At 49.4% G+C, this 21835-nt stretch overlaps 10 protein-coding genes across 10 annotated transcripts; 4 read left to right on the top strand and 6 right to left on the bottom strand.

The window, feature by feature from the left end:
• Positions 1–560: 560 nt before the first annotated feature.
• ade1 (bifunctional aminoimidazole ribotide synthase/glycinamide ribotide synthase) lies at positions 561–3137 on the top strand (the record flags this gene model as incomplete). Its single annotated transcript, XM_057220108.1, has 3 exons — positions 561–840; positions 953–1480; positions 1534–3137. 3 exons carry the CDS (start codon positions 561–563, stop codon positions 3135–3137), a joined length of 2412 nt encoding a protein of 803 aa, XP_057074199.1.
• Positions 3138–4390: 1253 nt separating this feature from the next.
• Positions 4391–6137, bottom strand: act1 (actin; the record flags this gene model as incomplete). Its single annotated transcript, XM_057220107.1, has 6 exons — positions 4391–4621; positions 4684–5455; positions 5559–5589; positions 5729–5784; positions 5988–6018; positions 6131–6137. The coding sequence occupies 6 exons, from the start codon at positions 6135–6137 to the stop codon at positions 4391–4393; spliced, it is 1128 nt and encodes a 375-aa protein (XP_057074198.1).
• A 1756-nt stretch (positions 6138–7893) lies between these two features.
• fes1 (Hsp70 nucleotide exchange factor FES1) lies at positions 7894–8606 on the top strand (the record flags this gene model as incomplete). The annotated part of the gene is made up of 2 exons (XM_057220106.1): positions 7894–8295; positions 8354–8606. 2 exons carry the CDS (start codon positions 7894–7896, stop codon positions 8597–8599), a joined length of 648 nt encoding a protein of 215 aa, XP_057074197.1. The 3' UTR covers positions 8600–8606.
• Positions 8607–9294: 688 nt separating this feature from the next.
• N7516_007385 (UPF0220 family protein) lies at positions 9295–10221 on the top strand (the record flags this gene model as incomplete). The annotated part of the gene is made up of 4 exons (XM_057220105.1): positions 9295–9415; positions 9617–9877; positions 9983–10080; positions 10158–10221. Exons 1-4 carry the CDS (start codon positions 9317–9319, stop codon positions 10219–10221), a joined length of 522 nt encoding a protein of 173 aa, XP_057074196.1. The 5' UTR covers positions 9295–9316.
• Positions 10222–10583: 362 nt separating this feature from the next.
• On the bottom strand, positions 10584–12048 carry N7516_007384 (uncharacterized protein; the record flags this gene model as incomplete). Its single annotated transcript, XM_057220104.1, has 2 exons — positions 10584–11947; positions 11997–12048. 2 exons carry the CDS (start codon positions 12046–12048, stop codon positions 10584–10586), a joined length of 1416 nt encoding a protein of 471 aa, XP_057074195.1.
• A 493-nt stretch (positions 12049–12541) lies between these two features.
• N7516_007383 (Vps55 family protein) lies at positions 12542–13126 on the bottom strand (the record flags this gene model as incomplete). The annotated part of the gene is made up of 3 exons (XM_057220103.1): positions 12542–12675; positions 12818–13031; positions 13088–13126. 3 exons carry the CDS (start codon positions 13124–13126, stop codon positions 12542–12544), a joined length of 387 nt encoding a protein of 128 aa, XP_057074194.1.
• Positions 13127–13528: 402 nt separating this feature from the next.
• pre5 (proteasome core particle subunit alpha 6) lies at positions 13529–14430 on the top strand (the record flags this gene model as incomplete). The annotated part of the gene is made up of 3 exons (XM_057220102.1): positions 13529–13566; positions 13626–13737; positions 13807–14430. The coding sequence occupies 3 exons, from the start codon at positions 13529–13531 to the stop codon at positions 14428–14430; spliced, it is 774 nt and encodes a 257-aa protein (XP_057074193.1).
• A 259-nt stretch (positions 14431–14689) lies between these two features.
• Positions 14690–15565, bottom strand: N7516_007381 (LOG family protein; the record flags this gene model as incomplete). The annotated part of the gene is made up of 2 exons (XM_057220101.1): positions 14690–15380; positions 15525–15565. 2 exons carry the CDS (start codon positions 15563–15565, stop codon positions 14690–14692), a joined length of 732 nt encoding a protein of 243 aa, XP_057074192.1.
• A 2257-nt stretch (positions 15566–17822) lies between these two features.
• On the bottom strand, positions 17823–18960 carry med6 (mediator complex subunit MED6; the record flags this gene model as incomplete). Its single annotated transcript, XM_057220100.1, has 3 exons — positions 17823–18386; positions 18454–18815; positions 18867–18960. 3 exons carry the CDS (start codon positions 18958–18960, stop codon positions 17823–17825), a joined length of 1020 nt encoding a protein of 339 aa, XP_057074191.1.
• A 441-nt stretch (positions 18961–19401) lies between these two features.
• pabA (aminodeoxychorismate synthase pabA) lies at positions 19402–21798 on the bottom strand (the record flags this gene model as incomplete). The annotated part of the gene is made up of 1 exon (XM_057220099.1): positions 19402–21798. The coding sequence occupies one exon, from the start codon at positions 21796–21798 to the stop codon at positions 19402–19404; it is 2397 nt and encodes a 798-aa protein (XP_057074190.1).
• Between the last annotated feature and the right edge of the window lie 37 nt (positions 21799–21835).

Below are 21835 nucleotides of genomic sequence, written 5' to 3'. Positions count from 1 at the left end.
GTGTGCTCAGTAGTATTGCTATAAAGCGACTATCAAATTTATATGTTTCTTAGACTTCCATTGTACAAGATGTATAGAATCTTATAACTACTCCTATGAGTCTTATCTAGATTTAGTACGATAATTCATAATATAAGAGATATAAAATCAATCTTAACCTGTCAAATCGGTTTAAATCCACTGAAATCCGTTTCAATCCATTCAAATTCACCTTTTAATTCGAAGTAAAAGAAGTAAATCAAATATTTTGCCTTCGCCGAGATCGCAGGAAATTCTGGGGTCGGAGAAACACCCAGCCGGAGGCAGAAAAAAAGTTGGAAAGTTCAACATCTTCAAGTCTCCCATTCCCTTCCCAAATACAACCTTGGAAGTTGCTTCTCAGGTCTCTGTGAGGTAAGTAATCTGTTGATTTTCTTATCCTCAAGTCTTTCCCAAATTGTTTTACCCCCATTTCATTGCTCTACGACTTGCTTTCCTTGAAGGAGGGGCACTACATACCCCGCGGAGGTTTTCTATATACTAATTGCTAACATCAACATAGTCGAGACGCTTCTCCAACCATGGCCTCCGAACAATTGCGCATCCTCGTTGTCGGCAATGGTGGCCGTGAGCATGCCTACGCCTGGAAGCTGAGCGAGTCCCCTCTGGTCGACATTGTGTATGTCGCTCCCGGAAACGGTGGCACAGGCCTGGGTACCAACAGCAAGATCACCAATGCCAATGTCAAGGGTGATGACTACCCTGGCCTCGTGGCTTTCGCACAGAAGAACCAGGTGAACCTTGTGGTGCCAGGCCCCGAGGCACCTCTCGTTGATGGCATCCAGGGTTATTTCCAGGCTGGTGAGTCACGCATGCCACTTTTTTTTTTTTTTCTTGGCTGTTTTTTTTTTTTTTCTGGCCTTTCTTTATACCAATTGCGTTGAATTATTCTAACAATGGTATTTAAAAACAGTTGGCATTCGATGCTTCGGTCCCTCCAAGGCCGCTGCCCGCATGGAGGGCTCCAAGACCTTCTCCAAGGACTTCATGCAGCGTCACCAGATCCCCACCGCCGAATTCGGAAACTTCTCTGACTACGAGTCCGCAAGTCGCTACCTCGACTCTGTGTCGCACAATGTGGTGATCAAGGCTGATGGTCTGGCTGGTGGTAAGGGTGTGATCATGCCCACTACCAAGGAGGAGGCCCACAAAGCCTTGAAGGAAATGATGGTGGACCACCAGTTCGGCCAGGCTGGTAACGAGGTCGTGATCGAGGAGTGCTTGGAGGGTGATGAGCTGAGTATCCTTACTTTCAGTGATGGTTATACTATTCGCTCGCTTCCTCCGGCGCAGGACCACAAGCGCATCTTCGATGGAGACCAGGGCCCCAACACTGGTGGCATGGGCTGCTATGCGCCTACGCGCATTGCGCCGAAGGAGATTGTCGATGAGATTGACCGCACCATTATTCAGCCTTCCGTTGACGGAATGCGAAAGGATGGTATGTTTGATTAAGAGATGCATCCTCCAAAGCATGTTGCTAATCCTGTCTAGGTTTCCCCTTCGTTGGTATCTTGTTCACCGGTCTCATGATGACCAAGAACGGACCTAAGGTCCTTGAATACAACGTCCGCGGTGGAGACCCAGAGACCCAAACTCTGCTGCCCCTGCTCAGCAAGGACACCGATCTCGCACAGATCATGGTGGCCTGTGCTGACCACTGGCTGGACGGTGTCTCAATCAAGATCGAGCCCAACTTCTCCACCACCGTCATTGCTGTTGCTGGCGGCTACCCCAACGCTTACGCGAAGGGCAAGGCCATCACTCTGGCCCCCGCGCCTGCTGGAACCCTCATTTTCCACGCTGGTACAACTCTGGCTGGCAACGAGTTGCAGACCTCTGGAGGCCGTGTGATTGCCTCCACGGCCACCGCCCCAACCCTTGAGGAGGCCGTTGCTAAGAGTTACGAGGGTATCAAGACCATCAGCTTTGAGGACATGTTCTACCGCAAGGACATTGCCCACCGCGCGTTCCGCCAGACCGCTGACACCTCGCTCACTTACGCCCAGGCCGGTGTCTCCATCGACGCTGGCAACGAGCTTGTCAACCAGATCAAGAGCTCCGTCCGCCGCACCAAGCGCCCCGGCACTGACGCCGTCATCGGTGGCTTCGGTGGTCTCTTCTCTCTGCCCGCTGCCAACTCCGCCTACCACCCCCACTCGCCAACCCTAATCGGAGCCATCGACGGAGTCGGCACCAAGCTCAAGATCGCCCACTCCATTGGCATCCACGATACCGTCGGTATTGATCTCGTCGCCATGAACGTCAACGATCTCGTTGTCCAAGGTGCTGAGCCTCTCTTCTTCCTGGACTGCTACTCCTGCGGTCACCTCGACGTTCCCACCGCTGCGGCTTTCGTCACCGGTGTTGCCGAGGGCTGTGTCCAAGCCGGTTGCGCTCTGATCGGCGGTGAGACCGCCGAGATGCCGGGCCTCTTTGTTGACGACTCGTACGACGCCGTCGGTGCCGCCGTCGGCGCTATCAACACCACAGGCGACAACGCTCGTGCCATCCTCCCGCACACAGAAAACATGCGCTCTGGCGATGTCCTTCTCGCCCTCGCCTCCTCCGGCCCCCACTCCAACGGCTACTCTCTCGTCCGGAAGATCGTCGAGCGTGCTGGTCTGAGCTACACCGATACCGCACCTTTCTCCATGCCTGGTCTCGACGCCGGCGTCTCCGTCGGCCGTGCCCTCCTCACCCCTACCCGTATCTACGTCAAGTCCATCCTCAGCGCACTGAACGCCCACGGCTCTGCCATTAAGGGTCTTGCCCACATCACCGGCGGTGGTCTCACTGAGAACATCCCCCGCATGCTTCCCAATGCCCTCACTGCTCAGGTTGACGTTAGCACCTGGGCCCAGCCTTCCGTCTTCACTTGGCTCCAGCGTGCCGGTAACGTCTCCTCTGTTGAGATGGCTCGTGCCTTCAACTGTGGTGTTGGTATGATCATTGCCGTCGACCCTGCCTCCGAGGCTGCTATCCGTCAGACCTTCGAGGCTGCTGGTGAGTCTGTTTACCGCGTTGGTGAGCTGCGTGCTCGCGCCGAGGGTGAAGAGGGTTGTGTGCTGTCTGGACTTGAGTCTTGGTCTGCGTAATATCTACGATATTGACGTATTGACGTTAAGATTTGATATTGATATTGATATTGATTGTGATGTTGATTTGATGCATGATGCTTTATATATGGATGGAGAAAATGATTTGCCTGGGTTATCTATCTTATAGATATTTTCTTTTTTGTTTACTGTTTATTTTTTTTTCTGGTTCTTCGTATTCCCCGTCTTTCTTCTCTGTCTGGGGCTGCCTATAATAATATAGGCCCTTTGAATTTGTCCTGAACTAACGCCGATTTTCCTACATGATGCACGAATTTATACATACTAGGAAGAATTCCATTGATCTACCTTACATACTGGATGTGCGCTGTACTGCTGTACTGCTGAGCCGATACTCTGATTCTTCCAACCTTGGTTTTTCTCCTACTATATAAACCCGGACACCTCCCTCCAACTTCCCATTACTATCCCTTCCCGCCTTCTCATCGTCGTCTATGGCAGGACTTCTCTACTTCTACTCAGTTAGGGGAGGTGGTTACACAGCAGACATTCACCGATGCCATCCATCGCCGATGAGGCCCATCGTGTGAAGAAGGAACAAGCCGTTCCTAGCAGATCTATATAGAATGACTGAATGTATATCGGTCATGGTCAAGATCCAGTATAAAAAGGTTAAGGAAATGAGGTTCTTGAAACTAGTAATTCATAGAAGACACTACAATTCCACAGGCGTTAAATTCGTCGACAGCGTTTCTAGGAGAATACAAGAAACCAGTGGAAGATTTCAGTCAAAGTCACGTTAAAACTACGGACAAAGTCGGGCAATTTGGTTTTAAAGACAAGACAAGGGACTAGAACAAAGACAGAAGTCTTAGGCGTCTCGAAAAAAAAAAAACGCAGTCTGATCCCTAATAACCAACTCCATATACATCATTGCCCTACAGGTACAGCATTGTCTGCGCAGCGCTATCAACCCGTCCAGGCAACACAATCAGAGAGGCGGACGGGACAGCAAATTTGAAAGAGGAAAAAAAAAAAAAAAAAAAATGAAGAAAGGTAAAATGTCTCAAAGCAGAGATGGATGGATAGAGAGATCGAGGTAAAGAGTAAGGTAAAGAGTAACAAAAAGAAAACGACCGACTCTATTCCACTAAAATCGAGATTCCATTTTCAGGCTATCCGCTTGATAATGCGAGTCCAACAACGCTTGCAATCCACCAGTGCCTCCATCCTGCTTTTTGATACACCAGGAAAGTACGAGCGAATACGAGTAGTAAAGTGCAGCAAGAAGCTTAGAAGCACTTGCGGTGAACGATGGAAGGACCGCTCTCGTCGTACTCCTGCTTGGAGATCCACATCTGCTGGAAGGTGGACAGGGAGGCCAGGATGGATCCACCGATCCAGACGGAGTACTTGCGCTCGGGGGGAGCGATGATCTTGACCTTCATGGAAGAAGGAGCAAGAGCAGTGATCTCCTTCTGCATACGGTCGGAGATACCGGGGTACATGGTGGTACCACCAGACTAAAGAGAGGGATATATTAGTGGGGGGTTTCGCCAAGTGTTGTTCCAAAGGCTTTTCTTACCATGACAATGTTGCCGTACAGATCCTTACGGACATCAACATCACACTTCATGATGGAGTTGAAGGTGGTGACGTGGATACCGCCAGACTCAAGGCCAAGAACGTTTGGCTGGAAGAGAGCCTCAGGAGCACGGAAGCGCTCGTTGCCAATAGTGATGACCTGTCCATCGGGAAGCTCGTAGGACTTCTCGAGGCTGGAGCTCTGGGAAGCGGTCTGGATCTCCTGCTCGAAGTCGAGAGCGACGTAGCAAAGCTTCTCCTTGATGTCACGGACGATTTCACGCTCGGCAGTGGTGGAGAAAGTGTAACCACGCTCAGCGAGGATCTTCATCAGGTAATCGGTCAAATCACGGCCAGCCATGTCGACACGCGAGATAGCGTGGGGCAGAGAGAAACCCTCGTAGATGGGGACAACGTGGGTGACACCGTCACCGGAGTCGAGAACGATACCAGTGGTACGACCGGAGGCGTACAGGGACAGAACGGCCTGGATGGAGACGTAGAATGCGGGTGCGTTGAAGGTCTCGAACACGATCTGGGTCATCTTCTCACGGTTGGACTTGGGGTTAATGGGAGCTTCGGTCAAGAGAATGGGGTGCTCTTCGGGGGCAACACGGAGCTCGTTGTAGAAGGTGTGGTGCCAGATCTTCTCCATGTCGTCCCAGTTGGTGACAACACCGTGCTCAATGGGGTAACGGAGTGTGAGGATACCACGCTTGGACTGTGCCTCATCACCAACGTAGGAGTCCTTCTGGCCCATACCAATCATGATACTGCGCGCATATTAGTATTTTTTTTGATTGCTTTCATTGGGGATCAAATTGGCCGTATATGGTGTATACGGCCAAAATGAGCCAAAAAGGGGGGATTATTTACCCATGGTGACGGGGACGACCGACAATCGAGGCTGTTGAATTTTGTTAGTGATGTGATCCTCAGATTCAAGGTTCTTCCAGCCAAGCAAAAGAGGGGAAGCCATCCGACGCAAGGGTTGGTGGGATGGCCTTCGCAAGGAGGGGTGTCATATTCTGTGGGGTTGAACTTACGGAAAACAGCTCGTGGTGCGTCGTCACCGGCGAAACCGGCCTTACACATACCCGAACTACATCGCAAATCATCAGTATCATAGTTTTTGTAGTCTTCGAAGCGCCATTTGAGAGTTGTTGAGGGAGATGGAAAGCCATTGGGATGGATTTCATCTGCCGTCGTGGCCGGTTTAGGGGTGGCGACAACCGCGACCGGGCTGATTTGACGACCAAGCCCAAACACAAGCCAGAAGCTCCCAGGAAAAAGCATAGCACATACCCATTGTCGATGACGAGAGCAGCAACTTCTTCTATAATGAGATATACGGATTAGTTGTCATTCGCAAATAGGAATCGAAGCTGTGGCAACAGGGGGGCAGCTTCCGGGAAGCTGCTGATGTGGCCACATCGAGAATAACATACCCTCCATTGTGACAGATTAAACAAGGAACTCTGGGGGAGAAGGAAAAAAAGAAAAGAAAGATGGGAATGAGGTTAGAGGGGGGGGATATAGTTGGGATTAGGGGAGAAGGAAAGAAGGAAGAGAGTGAGAGAGAGAGAAGAGTGGAGAGGGGTTTGTGATGGCTGGGATTGTGCGCTGCCTGAGGCCTTCTATTTTTGACCCCCTCCGATCTACAACTTTGGGTTCTTTTTGGTCTGTTTTTTATGTATATATAAGGTAATCCGAAGGCAGAACTATTTTCAATTTGAATACTTTATTGCCTTTGATCCCTTCAACCTTGTCTACCTAAAGCATTGCGTGGACATTCTTGGGGGGTGTGAGCCTCCAGACCCATTCTGGGTACGGGGGGCAATATGTACCGTACGTACCTTGACCGGGTTAGGCCTTTTAGGGCGTTTACTTGCTAAGGTTGCATTATAATGATTACGATGACTGTGTTGGACATAACAGACATACAAAAATGCATACAATTGTAAGTCCAAGTACTCCCCCGGTAGGCTCCTGGATTCCCCGTGGCATGTTCTAAGTATAGGACAACAGACCCAGACTCCAGTCCTTGGGGTAGAACACCCGTTCCAAGGTTGTTGGAAGTGGACACGCACACATAATAATATACGGACAAGGAATAATATGGTCTGAGACTCTTAGACTCTCAGACCGTCAGACCGTCAGACCGTCACTGCCAGAATAATTTCTCGCAGGTTACCGCCATTTGCCATCGAAGAAGAACAGCTAAGCCACTTAGAATTGGTGAGGCGGTGAAGTACTGCCACGTGACATTTTAGGAAGTACGAAAATACGAAGTGTACAACTCTTCTCTTTTCTATCGGATCCCTTACCCCTGAGTTTGTCTCCTATTTTATATTTTATGATCTCCTGATTTTTACAAATGGAACTCAAAGTGTCAGTCCATCTTGACCTTTTTTGGCAGATTATCTCCCATTTCACCCCTCCATCGGCAACAAAGTTCTTCGAATTATGAACTTTAAGCCCCTTGAAATATATCTTGGCAGAGGCTCGGCTTTGATAAACCCGGTTCTAGTACATTCGAACACTTGATAAACTACCGGAAACCCCATGCCCGAAGGTAATGACTATATCAAAATGAGAGCCCTGCTAGGCCCACCAAATTACCCGCTCAATGGTTCCAGCAAACGACGAACGAGCCATTGGAAATCACATTCAAACCGAAACTAAACTTGATGATAAAGTTCTTCCATATCTTCATATTTCACGTATTGCCATGAAGGGACTTTGCTCCAGGTTTCCAGTGACAACCGAATATAGATCAAAGGGTAAACATTCAAATCTGTTCGTAGCTCAACGATTTGGGATGAAAATTATGGAGGTCTCGCCTTCATGATGTCAAGGTTCTTCAATTGAGACTATCCACAGTCTATATATTGTGTATGCAGTCTATGTAGTCTATGATGACTCTAGCTCCTCTTCCAAGGTTTTGAGATATGGTCACATGATCGAATCCGCTGGTCGCCGCGCGAATCACCCAGAGTCGTCGCCGAGACATCAGATTATGTCAGCGGCCCTTTTTTCCAACTGTAGAAAAGTATTGAAGATCGCGACTGTGACAATACTGTGTGATACTCAGTAAATCAATTTCCGTCCTGCGACATATACTCTCTTCCTACTCTTCTCTTCGTTAGCCTCCCCTTCAAAAAACAACACACCCTACACACCGACAATACAATTACCCCGCCAGCCCACTATGGACCCCGAAATGAACAAGCTCCTCAAATGGAGTGTCGCCAACTCCCAGGCATCTGTCGGCGCCGAAGGCGAGGGCAGCGCCCCAAATCTCCCAGCAGCCGCGTCAACCCTGACCCCGCAAATGGTCAACACGCTCTTTGGCGGCCCCTCCGAGGCCGACATGATGCGGGCCGCGATGGAAGTCGTGCACGACAACGAGTCCGACCTGGAGAACAAGTTGATCGCATTCGACAATTTTGAGCAGCTGATTGAGGGGATCGACAATGCGAACAACCTCGTCCCGCTCAACCTATGGAAGCCGCTTGTTGAGCTGCTCAAGCACGACGAGACCGATATCAGACGTATGGCGGCCTGGTGTGTGGGAACAGCCGTGCAGAACAACCCCAAGGCACAGGATCAGGTATGAGAGACTCCAATTGATTTATGAAGTATAATCATAATACTAACACATCTGCCAGCTTGTCGACCTAAACGAAATCCCTACCCTTGTCAACCTCGCCACTACAGAATCCAACGCCGCAGCCCGCAAGAAGGCAATCTACGCCATCTCCTCTGCAGTCCGTAACCACCAGCCCGCCCTGGATGCGTTGAACAAGAGCCTCCCAGAAGGCTACCCCACTGACAAGACCGACGCTGCCGACATGGACGGCATTGACATTATCATGGATAAGCTGCGGTCCCACCAGGTCAATGCCTCTGCATGAAGGGACTGAGCAGTGACTAGACTGTAAGAGTCAGAATACACAAAAGACACAGAGGCAGCAAGATACCCACTGAATGCGAGTCCGTCCCTTGGGACTGGCCCTGTGTCGTGGCAAGGGCTGGCGCTCGCAGTGCGAAAGGCAAAGCTATTACTGCAACTGCGTTGAGCGCTGTGATGACGACGCTAGGACTCGATTCCGGTATATGCCGGCGATCATTTGATGTGCGGATACCTGAAATGGGTCTGCACTGCTTCTTGGTTACTTGGTTGCCTTAGGGTTGCATCAGCATCATCTAACTAACAACCCTGTTTTTTGTGGTCTAAACATATATTTGAATTGTACATACCCAGGGAATACCCAGTGACATTCTTGTCCTATATTAAATTCAACCCCGACTTTCGACTGTCAATGTCATATCCCCGATGCCTGTACTTCAGCGCCTGTGCTGCCTAAATTGGACAGTTACAACAGTACACATTAAAAAACAACAAAACTCCATACAAACTATACCGTAGCTCATTAAAAAAGATCTAAAAAAAAAAAAGCAGAAGTCAATTTCCTACAGATTAGAACTCACATTGCCCTTCCAAGGTTGCTTAATGATATCCATAGATATCCCGGAACAACATTTCTCCACCCAGACATCGTCATTGGACTCCAGCTCTCACCAGCACACCATCCCCTCAACCAAGACTCCATCCCCCACAAACCTCAAAAATGGACAGCTCAAGCAACCGACTCTTCCGCTTCTCCAAGCCAGAATGGCTGAATAACTCCGCCGTCCGCAATGGCGGCGTCTACGTCGCAGGCGCCCTGGTAAGCATCCGATCCACCCTCCTCCACCTCCACCCGAGACCAGGCTGTCGCGACACACCCCAAGCTCAAAGCCTTCAATCCAAATGAAATGAAAAGGAAATGGAATTGAATTCTTAGATCTGTCTCGAACAACGTTCCTCAAACAAATTCCAACAAGATTTCCTTAGTATCAAAAGCTAACAAAAACAACCCGTACAATAGTTCGCAGCAGGCTTCTTCTTCCTAATCGACGTCGCCTCATTCTCGCGCAGCCCGCGCAACGGCTCAGACGTGCATATCAAATTCGTCGACTGGATCCCCGGTATCTGCTCCGCGCTCGGAATGCTGGTTATCAACTCGATTGAGAAGAGCCGATTGCAGGCTGATAGCTTTAGTTACAGCGGGAGTGGGGTTGCGTGGAAGGCGAGGTTTGTGCTGTTTTTGGGTTTTGCGTTGCTCGCTGGTGGTTTGGCCGGGAGTGTGGTATGTTTATGTCTCTCTTTTTTCTCTTTTCTTTCTCTCTTTCTGCTACTTCCCTGTTGGGGCGGAGGCATTGGGGTCGGGCTTTACTGACTTGATGCTCGATAGACGGTTATGGTTCTCAAGTATCTCATCAAGGATTATCCGATCCAGACGCTTTACTTTGGTATTGCCAATATTGTGGCCAATGGGCTTGTTATGCTCAGGTATGTATTTTGGCTGATGAGATTTCATTCGATGGGGAAGTTGGGCTTGCGTGCTAACCAAGCTATTTCTGATCTAGCTCGATCGTCCTCTGGGTCTCTCAGAACATTGAGGATGACTACACCTACAATCTCGCTCTGTGAGGCAGGCTGCTTCAATATATTACTCTGTTTGTATTGTACTCGATTTCCTTGCTCTGATGACTTTTGCCGGGATGCATTACGTGCATCCGCATCTTTGGCCGGGATTGGCGCTTTAGCATGAATTCATTTGCATTTCGTTTTGCGTGGTCTCAGTTGGGAGTACTTGTTAAGACAGATTCTGAGATGCCCAGAACACATAGATATTCAAGTAAACAGTAGAAGTAAACATTATTGAGAAAGTATCATTGCAGCTATGCATGAAGAAACAAATGCCGAAGCAGAACCGCCCCTGAACACCAGATCCCATGTATGCATTCATAAAATCGTAAAAATCAGCATCACCCACATTGACCTCCAACCTTTCAATGCTCCTCGCAGAACAATCTCAATATCTCATCAATGCAAGTCATAGCCTTCTCCTTCTCCAGCACCAAAGGCGCCAACCCCGGCGCCTGCTTCAAATACCGTCGGAGCGCAAAAGCAGCAGCTTTATACGTCGCATGGTACATAGCCTTGAACTCATCATCATCGGCAGTGTTCCCCGGCGCAGGCGTTTCAGCGCGCAAAGCCTCCGGCGCGGGCGTCGTTCCCGAGAGATCAGCATCATTCTCCGCACCAGCACCACCTGACGGCTTTCCCGTTGACGCAGAGCGCATATTCGCACGGTGGAATCCATACAGACGCATACAAGTCAAGATCGTGCGTGTGATGAGATTCTTATTCTCCGCAATCACAGTATCAGGATCCTTAGCCGGCGAGCCAGGCGCAGACACTGGTTTTTCCTCAGAAACCGAAAGAGATGACGGGCCTTGGGCCTGCGACATGTGCGCTGCACGGCGCGGGCCGGAATCCAAGAACGGGTTTGGCGTTGGAGCGCGCTTTTGCGGATCTGCGTTTAGGGCTGGCGTTGCGCGTCCGCGTACGCTACCTGGGCGATGGAGACCTGCTCCGATGGAGACGGATCGGGAACGGTGAGAGGCGATCCGGTCGAGGGTGGGACCGTCTTCTTCTGGTTCGCGTTTGATGCGGAGGGTTTGGAGGTTTTGGGATGAGGAGAGAGGTCGTGATGAGGCCATTAGTTGTGAGACGGCTTCGCCGCCTCGTTGGCGGACGCGGCGGTGGTGTTGTGCGGCTACTTCGAAGAGGGTTGCTACTCTTTTGCGTTTTGGGCTCGGGGAGCTTGTGTCTGGTAGGAACTCTGCGCAGCGTGGGTTTGCGATGGGTTGGTCTGGGTTTGAGGGTGGTGGAGATGGGTAGGCTTGGGCTTGGGTGAGTCGGGATGTTGAGAGTGGCGCGGCGTAGATTCTGAGTTCGTAGGGAGCACGTTGTGGTGCATTACTGTGACCTGGGGTCTCGGAGGGGGATGAATGTGGTGGGGTGGGTGGGCGTGCGCATGATGCTGCGCTGGATATTACGCCGTAGACTAATAAGCTTGTTGGGGTTGCGTTGCCTGATTTAGTGTTGCCCTCGACGGCAACTAGCAAACCGACTGGGCATTGGAAAGATTGTCGGAGTGCTGGGTCTTCTTCATTTAGCCAGAGGGCGCCGGTTAGTTTCCTCTGCAGCCATTTTGATGTCCCCGCGTGCGATGTGTGTAGCTCGAGGTTGGGACCGGCGCGTGCATGCAGTGGGACGAGTGCTGGGTTGACGAAACTGCGGATACTGAGTTGAGACTCTTTGGATAGCTCGGACTGCCAGTAGGAATTCGGATCGACCAGTCGAATCCCTGGTTAAGTAGTTAGTGAGGAACAGGATGTGATACGCGTGCGGTTTACCTTCTAACTTGGAGTCCGAGCTGAGAGGAATGGACCCTGTCCAGACATTCATCGTATTACCTAGATCCCGGAAACGCCTTTCATGGGTTCAGCATAGTGACATCAATTTGGCACAGTAGTGTTGTTTCCAACCCGATCTACTGTTATCTCCGAATCTCTGCAAACGCGCCGAATCCGCGCGAGGTCACGTGGACAATAGATCAAACTAAATAAACCAGTCAAACCCTTGGGAGGGAACAATCGTGAATAATTTAAAAAGCTAAGTAGAATTGAAATTTGGATTCCTCATTTTTCAGAAGAATTCTCTATATCCATCGGGTTATAGTACACCTAGAGTAGCGTAGCCAGGTGTTGGAGCCATCGCCATTCAAAGTGAGGCACACCCCGCACCAAATCACTCATACATAGCATATCAAGCATACGCTGGAATCAAAAGAAGCAGTAGGGAAACAGATATCATCATGAAAGCCGGATGCCGCGGGACCCACTGGCCTAGGATATAGGTATAGTCCCTGGCAACCCCGCGCCTCAACCAGTCTGAGTGATCAGAACTCTTCCTGTTCCTGGAAGAACATTGAGAAGCTAATAATGGTGCCGTAAATCAATAGGCCTCCGAAAATCGACATGATCATTGCCGGGATCTCGATTGCGCCGCTGTGGGCGAGGACGAGAGGAAGTGCTAGGGGATAGGTTAGTTGGATAATCATCAATGGTGCAATGATGAGGCAATTGGTATAGACACAGCATGGTCTAGATACCAAGAGCCGACTAGTCGAGGGATGATATGTCCCACAAGAGGGGTTGTTGAACCAACGACGTACCAATGCCAGTAAGAACCAAAAATCCGGTCAGGAACCGTCCAAAGTCCATCGCCGAGTTGCTTGAGCTGTCCATAAAATCATCTGGGTTTGCGCATCGTTGGCAGATCCAGTTGGGAAGCGGCGCAACAACGTAAATGCCGACCACCAGCAGCGGCCAGTATCTGTGCCATAGCGCGGAAGAGAGGATAACGAGGAGGAAGCCAATTGCAAGAACCTAGTCAGATGTTAGCAAATATTCAGAAGCTAGGAAAGCAGTGGAATGAAACGTACAAAGGAGAGGGAAATAATGGTCTTGAGTCCAGCAGCCATGATTGCGGAGTCGCCGAAAGCCGGTCGATGAGATTAAAGTTGGGAGGGGGTAGGGGTTGTTGAACTGGGTGAAACCAGGAGACAATATCAAGAGCAGATCAAATATGACAGCCCCATTGGCTGAGTGCAAAAAATCAAAGAAGAACAGTACAGCGACAAGCTGGAGATGAGCTCGAGAATGAGTGACGTTGGCGCCTGAAGGTCACTGGATATTGTGGCCTCAGGCACAAACAGCTCATGCTTCACACCGCGTCACTTTACTGCCTGCTCCAGCTTCCCCATTCTCCCTCCATCACCGGATTATCCCTCGGATTCTTGAGTTACTATTCCTGAATCTCTATTTATCAACAAGAATCTACTTTCTTTATTTGCTTAGATATCCATTCAACCCTTTCCGTCACGATGTTCAGAAACAATTACGACAACGATGCCGTCACCTTGTAAGACCAGGTCCCCGACCTCCCTCGGATTCATCAGATGCTAACTCGAACGATCCCAGCTCTCCACAGGGTCGGATATTTCAAGTGGAATATGCACAGGAAGCAGTGAAGCAAGGATCCGTCGTCGTGGGATTGGTGAATAAGACACATGCCGTGCTGGTTGGGCTCAAGGTTCGCAGACCTTCAAAACAGAAAACGAACAGACCAAACCGTCAAAACTAACATTCGAACCCTCTCTAGCGCAACGCAGAAGAGCTCTCCTCGTACCAGAAGAAGATCATCGAGATCGACTCGCACATGGCGATCGCCATCGCCGGCCTCGCATCAGACGCCCGCGTTCTTTCAAACTTCATGAAGCAGCAGTCCCTCGGCTCGAAGATGACCTACGGCCGGCCCATCCCCTTGGACCGAATTGTGGCCCAGATCGGCGACCGCGCGCAGACCAACACCCAGCACTACGGGAAACGGCCGTACGGTGTGGGTCTGTTGGTTGCCGGTGTTGATGAGGCCGGCCCGCACCTGTTCGAGTTCCAGCCCTCTGGGCTGACACACGAGATGTCTGCTTGTGCCATCGGTGCCCGTTCGCAGATGGCCCGTACGTATTTGGAGCGAAACCTTGATAAGTTCGAGGGCTGCAGTCGTGATGAGCTGATTCAGCATGGATTGAGCGCGCTAAAGGAGACACTGTCTCAGGATAAGGAGCTTACAGTGGACAATACTTCTGTTGGTGTTGTCGGTGTGACTAATGGCAAGAAGGAAAACTTCAAGCTGTACGAAGGCCAGGACACGGCTGCGCTGCTTGAGGTGCTGGAGCAGCGCGAGTCCGCTGGTGCGGAGGGCGAGACCATGGAGGTTGATTCATAATTGTCTGATTTGGTTTAATGATTCGCATAGACATGAAATCCTGATTATGCTTTTGTCTTGTGTTTGCGTCCAATGATCTCAGTTGTTCAATCATCAATTCATAAGGCCCGTCTAAAGAAGTAATTTATTCGTGTATGTATACATGCCTGACGTTTTCCTCTGCCAAAACCCGACCAGAACAAAAACGAACCACGATGGAACGCGACGGCATCTATATATCCTCGTACTGAATTTGTTTGATGATCAAAACAGAGCAGCTTCATTCCTCTCCCCAGTTCAACTGCATCCGCCCATTACTGACCTGATAAGCCAGCAACTTGGGCCAGACCTCAGAAACATCCCTAGCCTCCGCAAGAATCTCCCCATTACTAGCACTGATATAACCCTCCTTGACAGCATTACGCACCCAAGCCAACAATCCATCCCAGTACCCATTGATATTCAACAAAACAACGGCAACCTTATGGATCCCCAACTGATTCCACGTCGTCATCTCCATAACCTCTTCAATAGTGCCGAACCCACCAGCCAACGAAACAAACCCAGAACCAGGTCCACCCTCAAGGACCTTCTCCGCCATCATACGCTTGCGCGTGTGCATATCGGCGACAATGGTCGTAAGGCCGTATTCCGACTCGGGAATTCCATCGGCATCAACAGCATCAAAGGATTCGACAACACGCTCCGCAGCTTTGCCCGGTTTAGCACTGGCCTGGCCCTCCGTGTGCTCGCGCATACCGCCGACTGTTGCGACTTTGACTAGTGCGCGGGGGATGATGCCGTGCACGGCTTTCGGGCCCGAGAGTGAGACCAGTGCGCGTGCTACTTCGCCCATTAGGCCGGTTGTGCCGCCGCCGTAGACTAGTTGCACATTGTGTTTGTGGAATTCTTCGGCGAGGGCGCGGGCTGCTTCCATGTGCACTGGGCTGTTGCCTGGGACGGAGCCGCAGCTAGGGACCCGAGGGGGAATTGTTAGTTTGATGTTTCAAGGAAGAATGGGGTATATAGAACATATAGACTGTGGGTTCACACGCGCTAGATAGACAAGATGGTGTTGTTGTAACCTCCAGGTGGTGGTGAGGGGTATGACTCACAATACACAGACAACGGCTGGTTTGGTTTCCGAGTCAGCCATTTTGGTGTGTAGTTAGGATTGATAGTATAGACAAATAAGGGGTCTTGAAAAGGGTTTAATCAGAGGATGAAGACGAGGAAGAAGAAGAGAGGGAGCTTGACGCAGGAGCGAACCAACCCCCCCCCACTCCGATAAGAGATAGCGGAGTATAACGTCAGGGCTGTTGGGGCTCCAATTTTGCTCTCCAAAAGTAATTTTTTGTGATATAGCTAGGATTTTACAGGTAAATATATATTGTACATGGAATTTCAATGGTGTTTGTTCGTGAGGTTCCAGCCACTCGAGGTTGGAACAAATGGAGAATTCGGACTAGCTTTGTGTACGACAGGCCTTCGTGGTGTACACAACTGGGCTGTTTGCAGGAACATAAGCATTACTACAGATAGTATATTCATAGACTTTATCTTTCCTGTACATACTAATGGTGATTTATACATACTTCGAGGTTGTATTTAAGAGCTTTCTTCGGATTCCGACTAGATACCAAGAGAAAAGTATAAGAATAACTATATACTTTGACTTTATTGTGTCGATTAAGTAGTGGCGAGTGATGCCAAAGAAAAACGTGGCATAACCAAGACAAAAAAAATAACAATTGCAAAACTCTACTGGTCATTCACAAGAATAAGTCGTCTGCTTATGGGGCCTTTTTATTTCTTTTTGGTCTTCTGTTGAGTTATCTTTTTTCGCGGCGTAAGAATAGGTTCAATGTATCAAGCACTTCAGTTTAGAGTTTCTTGGCCCAGGTCCCCAATGGACTTAAGTCTTGATTCTCCTGCCTGAATGTGTGAATCCTTTTCCAAAAATTTTCCAATTGGAGAAATAGAAACCAAGTCTTGGCTACTGTGGCTATGGGGAATAGAGATTTGTAAGAGTTCTATGTGTATTTGAATTATTGTCTGAGTGAGAGGATTCTATCAACGCCTCATCCGACTGGATATACTATGTCTATATATACTGTGTCTATATATACTATGTCTATATATACTATGCCTATATATACTATGCCAATAAAGTACGATCGATGTAAAGTTGGGAACCCAAACGCTAATTTTGGGCTGAACCAATCGGATGTCGAGTTGACTTCCGGGTTTGACCCCGTTAAGCCAAGAAGGGCATTTACTGTATAGGTATGTCTGATTCTATATACAACAATACTGGTGTTGAGAGGTAGGTCAAGGTCACACGACCTCTCTTGTTTGCTCTCAGACTATATATATTGTCACCTTTGTAGATAAATCCTCCTCTCTCTCTCTCTCTCTTCTCTATGCACCTATAGAGTTTCCAGGGTCTTCTTATTCCAGTAGATCTTTATATCTATATTTTGTGATGGATCAGTGAAGAGCGAGAACATGAAACTGTCCAATTGCAGAAGGTGGGTGATATAGACACCAGAAGAGTGAACGTGGATGCCTGGTTAGTCTTCTTCTTCGCAGACAATAACTCACAGCCCATGTAATATTTGATAGGTATTTGAACATGCCTTCTTTTTCGCAGGTTTCTGACTGGCCCAATAGACTGATTCCGAATCCCTTATCCCTTTGTTAGCTGTAAATGCTGTGACTCCTTCTGCCTCTCATCCTTCGGGTATCTGTCACTTTCAATACCGCTACACTGGTAGCAGGCTATATAGGTTCAGAATACGATGATTCGGATGTGGGAATTGCAGAAAGAAGGAAGCGTTTTCCCCATTTCCAACTTCCTCATGCTCCTAACCACGAGAATAACATTCTAAGGACTATAACCGTGGAATACCTTGATACCCTTCTTTTGGTATTATCAGATTGTGCTCAATCACAATGCAGAGCCCATAATGACAGTGATCAAATATAGTGGAGTCTTTTGTTTATAAGACCCTAGCACACACTGTCTTAATTTCGATACTCGTCTTTCATTTTCGATGTCTCCCTCTCCCTTCTTTTCTTTCTGCGTCTCTATATTAAATACTCCCATATGGTCCGCCCAGTTATGAAGAAGCTGAACATCCGTTAAGGGGAAATGCAACTGTTTCTAAGATGTTGGTTGTTGCAAAGAAAGAGCTGGGAAGACCAGCTCGAGGACTCCATGGTCCAGAAAATAGAAAGATGAGCTACGGCGTTTAAATGCTCAAAGAGTTAATAAATCAGAACCCAATGATAATCAGGCTAAGATCACATATGTTAAATAGCTGATAACCAGCTCCTAGATACCCATAAATGCTATGCCCAACCCCAAACGCCCAGAGATGCAAAAAACAACAGGGTATCAAAAATCCAACTCAGCTAACAATCCGGCTCTTCTTCTTCTTCCCCCTATCACCAGTAGAGCTAGGCGGCGAACTCTTTTCAGAAACCTTACCGGGAGTATCGACGCGGACCTGCGGCGTCGACGCCCTAACAGGCAGAGCAGAAGGCGTACCAGTCGGCGCCGCATTAACAGCGACTTTCGGCGCACCCTTGACAGCCGAGCCGGTAGGCTCACCACCAGTACGTGATAGGATGAACGAGCCCGGTTCACCGACGAGGGGACTTTCGTCCATGAATTCGTCACCGTAGCGCGTGAGCAGACTGAATGATTCGGCTAGACTGCGCGTATCTTGATAATTGGAGCTTGCCGTTGAGCCGCCCAGGCTTGATTTGCTGGTCGATTGAGAGAATTCGGTAGTTGGGAAGGATACGTCTGGCATGGGTGTTGCTTCTTTGCTTTGGGAAGCCTGGCTGGTTCCGGCGCCTTCTTTGCTGCGAACTCCTGGTGGTAAATAGGTATGTCCATGTGAGGCGGTGAATGTTGGTAATGTCGCGGCGGATTTCATGAGCTGCGTTAGGGATGTGACAGCCGATAGCTTCGGGCGGAGGAATTATTAGATTAGTTGTCTCAGAGCAGTTGGTGAATTCTGAGAGGACACATACAATTCGGTTGCCCACTACACTCGCAACTGAAGGAGCCATGTAGATGCAGTCACCGACAATGAAGTATGTAGATATCACGGTCACCTCGTCGTCCATGCCGCTCCTCTTCCGCCGGTTCTGCTTGCGGATCACCCAGATGTTGGATGGCTCGTGAGCGAAGCGGTTGTCTGTCTGTGCGGCTGCTTGGAGGGGGTCATATGACACGATAAACTCCAGACCCTGCATTGTTTTCAGTCTGGCTTCGAACGCTTCGCGCGTCTCGACGAAATGACGGAAGGCATCGTTGTAGTTCGCTTGGATGGCGAGAGAGGCGTTGTTGGAGGTCGAATCAAAGAAAGGGGATTCGGCAAAGTAAAACAAAACTAATTGACGAGACAATTAAGCTCAATCCCAGGTGTGGTAAGGTGTGCAACTCACTATTGTTGGAATGAAGGAATCCCCCATCATCTGGACGTGCGGGGGAGACCGCCAGAGGATCTCCTCCATTGAGGCATCTTGGCTCGCCATTTGCGACTCTGGAATGATAGACTGAGTCGGCTCCGGTCTATCGAAGGTCGTGACAAGCTTTTATTTTTGAAAATTGCGAAAGAAGTTGAAAGGAAAGAAGCAGCTCGGAAGTTGAAGCTGCGGAGAAAATGATGTTTGTTTTGTTTGCATCTTGACAGAATACGATGACGACGGCGAAGATTCAGTTAAGAGAGTGATGAATATCTGTATTTCTAAATTCTATATGTTGAATGGGCTTATAGACAAATCAAAGATACTAATACAATAGCAAAATGCGAACCGAAACGCCAACGCCAACGCCAACGCTGAATGTTGAATCGAATCACTATCCCAACGCATGGATCCGGATGTTGAAAGCAAAGGAAAGTGTGGATCATGATGGGATCAAGCATAACTGTCAGAATGGGCAAAAATCAAAACTGTACATAGCAATTAAGAATCTTAATCCTCGCCTGCATTGAGCGGCTTGAAGACGTTGCAAACTACACGCAGTTTGGTCAACATCTCATCCCATTCGCCCTCCGCGGTGCTGAGTGTGGTGATAGCACCCCCGGCACCGATTCGCCAGGTCTGCTGTTTATTCTCGGTGTAGTCTCGACCGCCATAACAAGTGAATGCCGAGCGGATCAAAACCGAGAAACTTCCACCTCCACCAAGGTCCAGGAAGCCCATCACACCGGAGTAGATGCTACGCTTGCGATTCTCAATCGTGCGAAGATGCATACAAGAGCGTTCCTTGGGTGCACCAGTCATGGAACCCGGTGGGAGGCACCTCTGGAGGGTGGTCAGGCCGTGAACGGACATGTTGGGGGTATTCAGCTGGGACATATGTCGCACAGCGAAACCAGGATGGTTGGGGCGGATCTTGCCCTTGATGTGGGTGATCATTGAGTAGACTCGGCCGTAATCTGCGACTTCGAGCAGCTTCTCCACATGGACGCCACCTGACCCGCAGATCCCGTACAGATCGTGGCGGATCAAGTCCGCGATCATCAGGTTCTCGGCCATCTCCTTTGTGGAGCCGAGGATCTCACAGGCCTTCTCCATGGTCATGCCTGGTGATTTTCGGACTGTGCCTTTCATTGGCTTCATCTCCAGTGTCGATTCACGGTCCCAGTTGAGGAAGCACTCTGGACTGCTGCTGGCAATCTTTGTGTCTCCCAGATCCGCGAAAGCGCTGAATGCAGCTGGATTGTATGTTTTGAGCCGCCTGAACAGCTTCCAGGGGAACACCAACCGATCCGACTCCAGTTCTGGAACTGGCAAGGTAATCGATGTCTCAGAGGTTAGACATAGTTCATAAGATTCACCTGCTTCCAGCTCGGCTTGGCATGTCTCGATTTGCCGTTTGTACACATTCTCCTCGGGGAACTGAATTTTGCTTTCCCGGAGAATTGAATCCAAGCCCCGATCTGCAGATGTGTTATGGCCACTATCCGAGAATTTTTGCAGCTGCTGCAGTGTCTCATCAAGCCAACCCGCATCATCATTGCGAGTTGATTGAATAACAACGGCGCCAGTAGTATTGTCAACGACGATACTTCTTTCACACCACAGAAGGCTGACATCGGGTGGATCCACAAAGGAAGAATCAGATGATTTATCGGTGCTGGTGGGCTTTGGTGGCTCAGAAGCCTGTGCATGGCCTGGGTGGGGAAGACAAGTGAGACCAAGTTCGTAGGAGAGATAACCCAGGAAGCCACCCCAGAATGGCACCTGAGAGTTCCCTGAATCAACCTTCTTCATTTCCATCAAATACCGTAAGGCATCCCACAATTGAGCAACAGTAATATAGCTCTCCACCGCTTTGCAGTCGCCATCCAGCTGGAATAATCGAAGTTTATGTGTCTCGACGTTGTATTCAAACCGCCATGAGCCAGGACTTGGCACCGAGGCGATGTTGTATTGGCCGTTGGATTGGAAAAGGACTGATGGCGAGCCTGGTTTATTGAACACTTCGCTTATAGCCTCTGCGGTCAAGTCAGGCCGGTCAAGGGACCGGGAAGCCGAAATTTTCGAGGTTGACTTGCTCCAGTTGAGCATTTCATAAGCAGCATCAGGGAATGGACTGGGAGCTGTCATGGGGCTGATAACTGTGCTGGGAAGGGAACAATATCCCCCACGCCCAACAATTTTGTTATATCCAAGAGCCATCCTCCACCAGTTTCGGAGAAGTGCTTTGCAGGCATTGATTTCTGATTTGCAGGACTCCGGGTGGAACTGTACACCCCAGAATGGCTTCTTAAGATGGCGAACTGCCATGGGTATCTGTACATTTGGACCCTTTAGAGACAACCAAGCCAAATATTCCAAATCGGGTGATGCTGAAGAAGCCGAGTTGGCATAGAGTGAGTGGTAAAGCGTCACCTCTACTTCCGGTAGATGTTCAAAGATATCCTTCGCTGACGTAGAAATCTTGTGGATCTGGCCATGAATCGGGTATGGGAGTCGCTCGATAGGAACGCCATTGTGAAGGCAAAGGCTTTGAAAACCCAGACAGATACCAAAAACAGGAAGGAGATCTGAGTCGTGAAGGCTCCAGATGTCTCTCATGATACCGACATCAGTGGGCACGTTGGGGTCTCCTGGTCCTGGTCCTAGAACGACAGCTTCGTAGTGCTGGAGGAACTCGTTCATATTGGAATCAGGCCATTCTGAATCGATGGTCATTACTGTGACTTTGACCTCCAGGGTCTCCTCCAGCATAGCAACAACATTGTAGGAGAATGAATCATAGGCATCAACATAAAGGATGCTCTTAGTGGAAGAGCCGGGGTCAAGTTGTGGTACTGTTTGTTCATTGTTTGGGGCATCCCAATCACCTAGCATTGGTGCCATGCTGACGTTTGCATTCGATGGCGGAGTGTATCGGAGA

Source organism: Penicillium verrucosum (assembly GCF_028828655.1).
Source record: "Penicillium verrucosum strain IBT 35672 chromosome Unknown utg000002l_segment0_segment0, whole genome shotgun sequence".
Lineage (NCBI taxonomy): Eukaryota > Fungi > Ascomycota > Eurotiomycetes > Eurotiales > Aspergillaceae > Penicillium > Penicillium verrucosum.
This window is presented reverse-complemented; position numbering and strand designations above follow the sequence as displayed.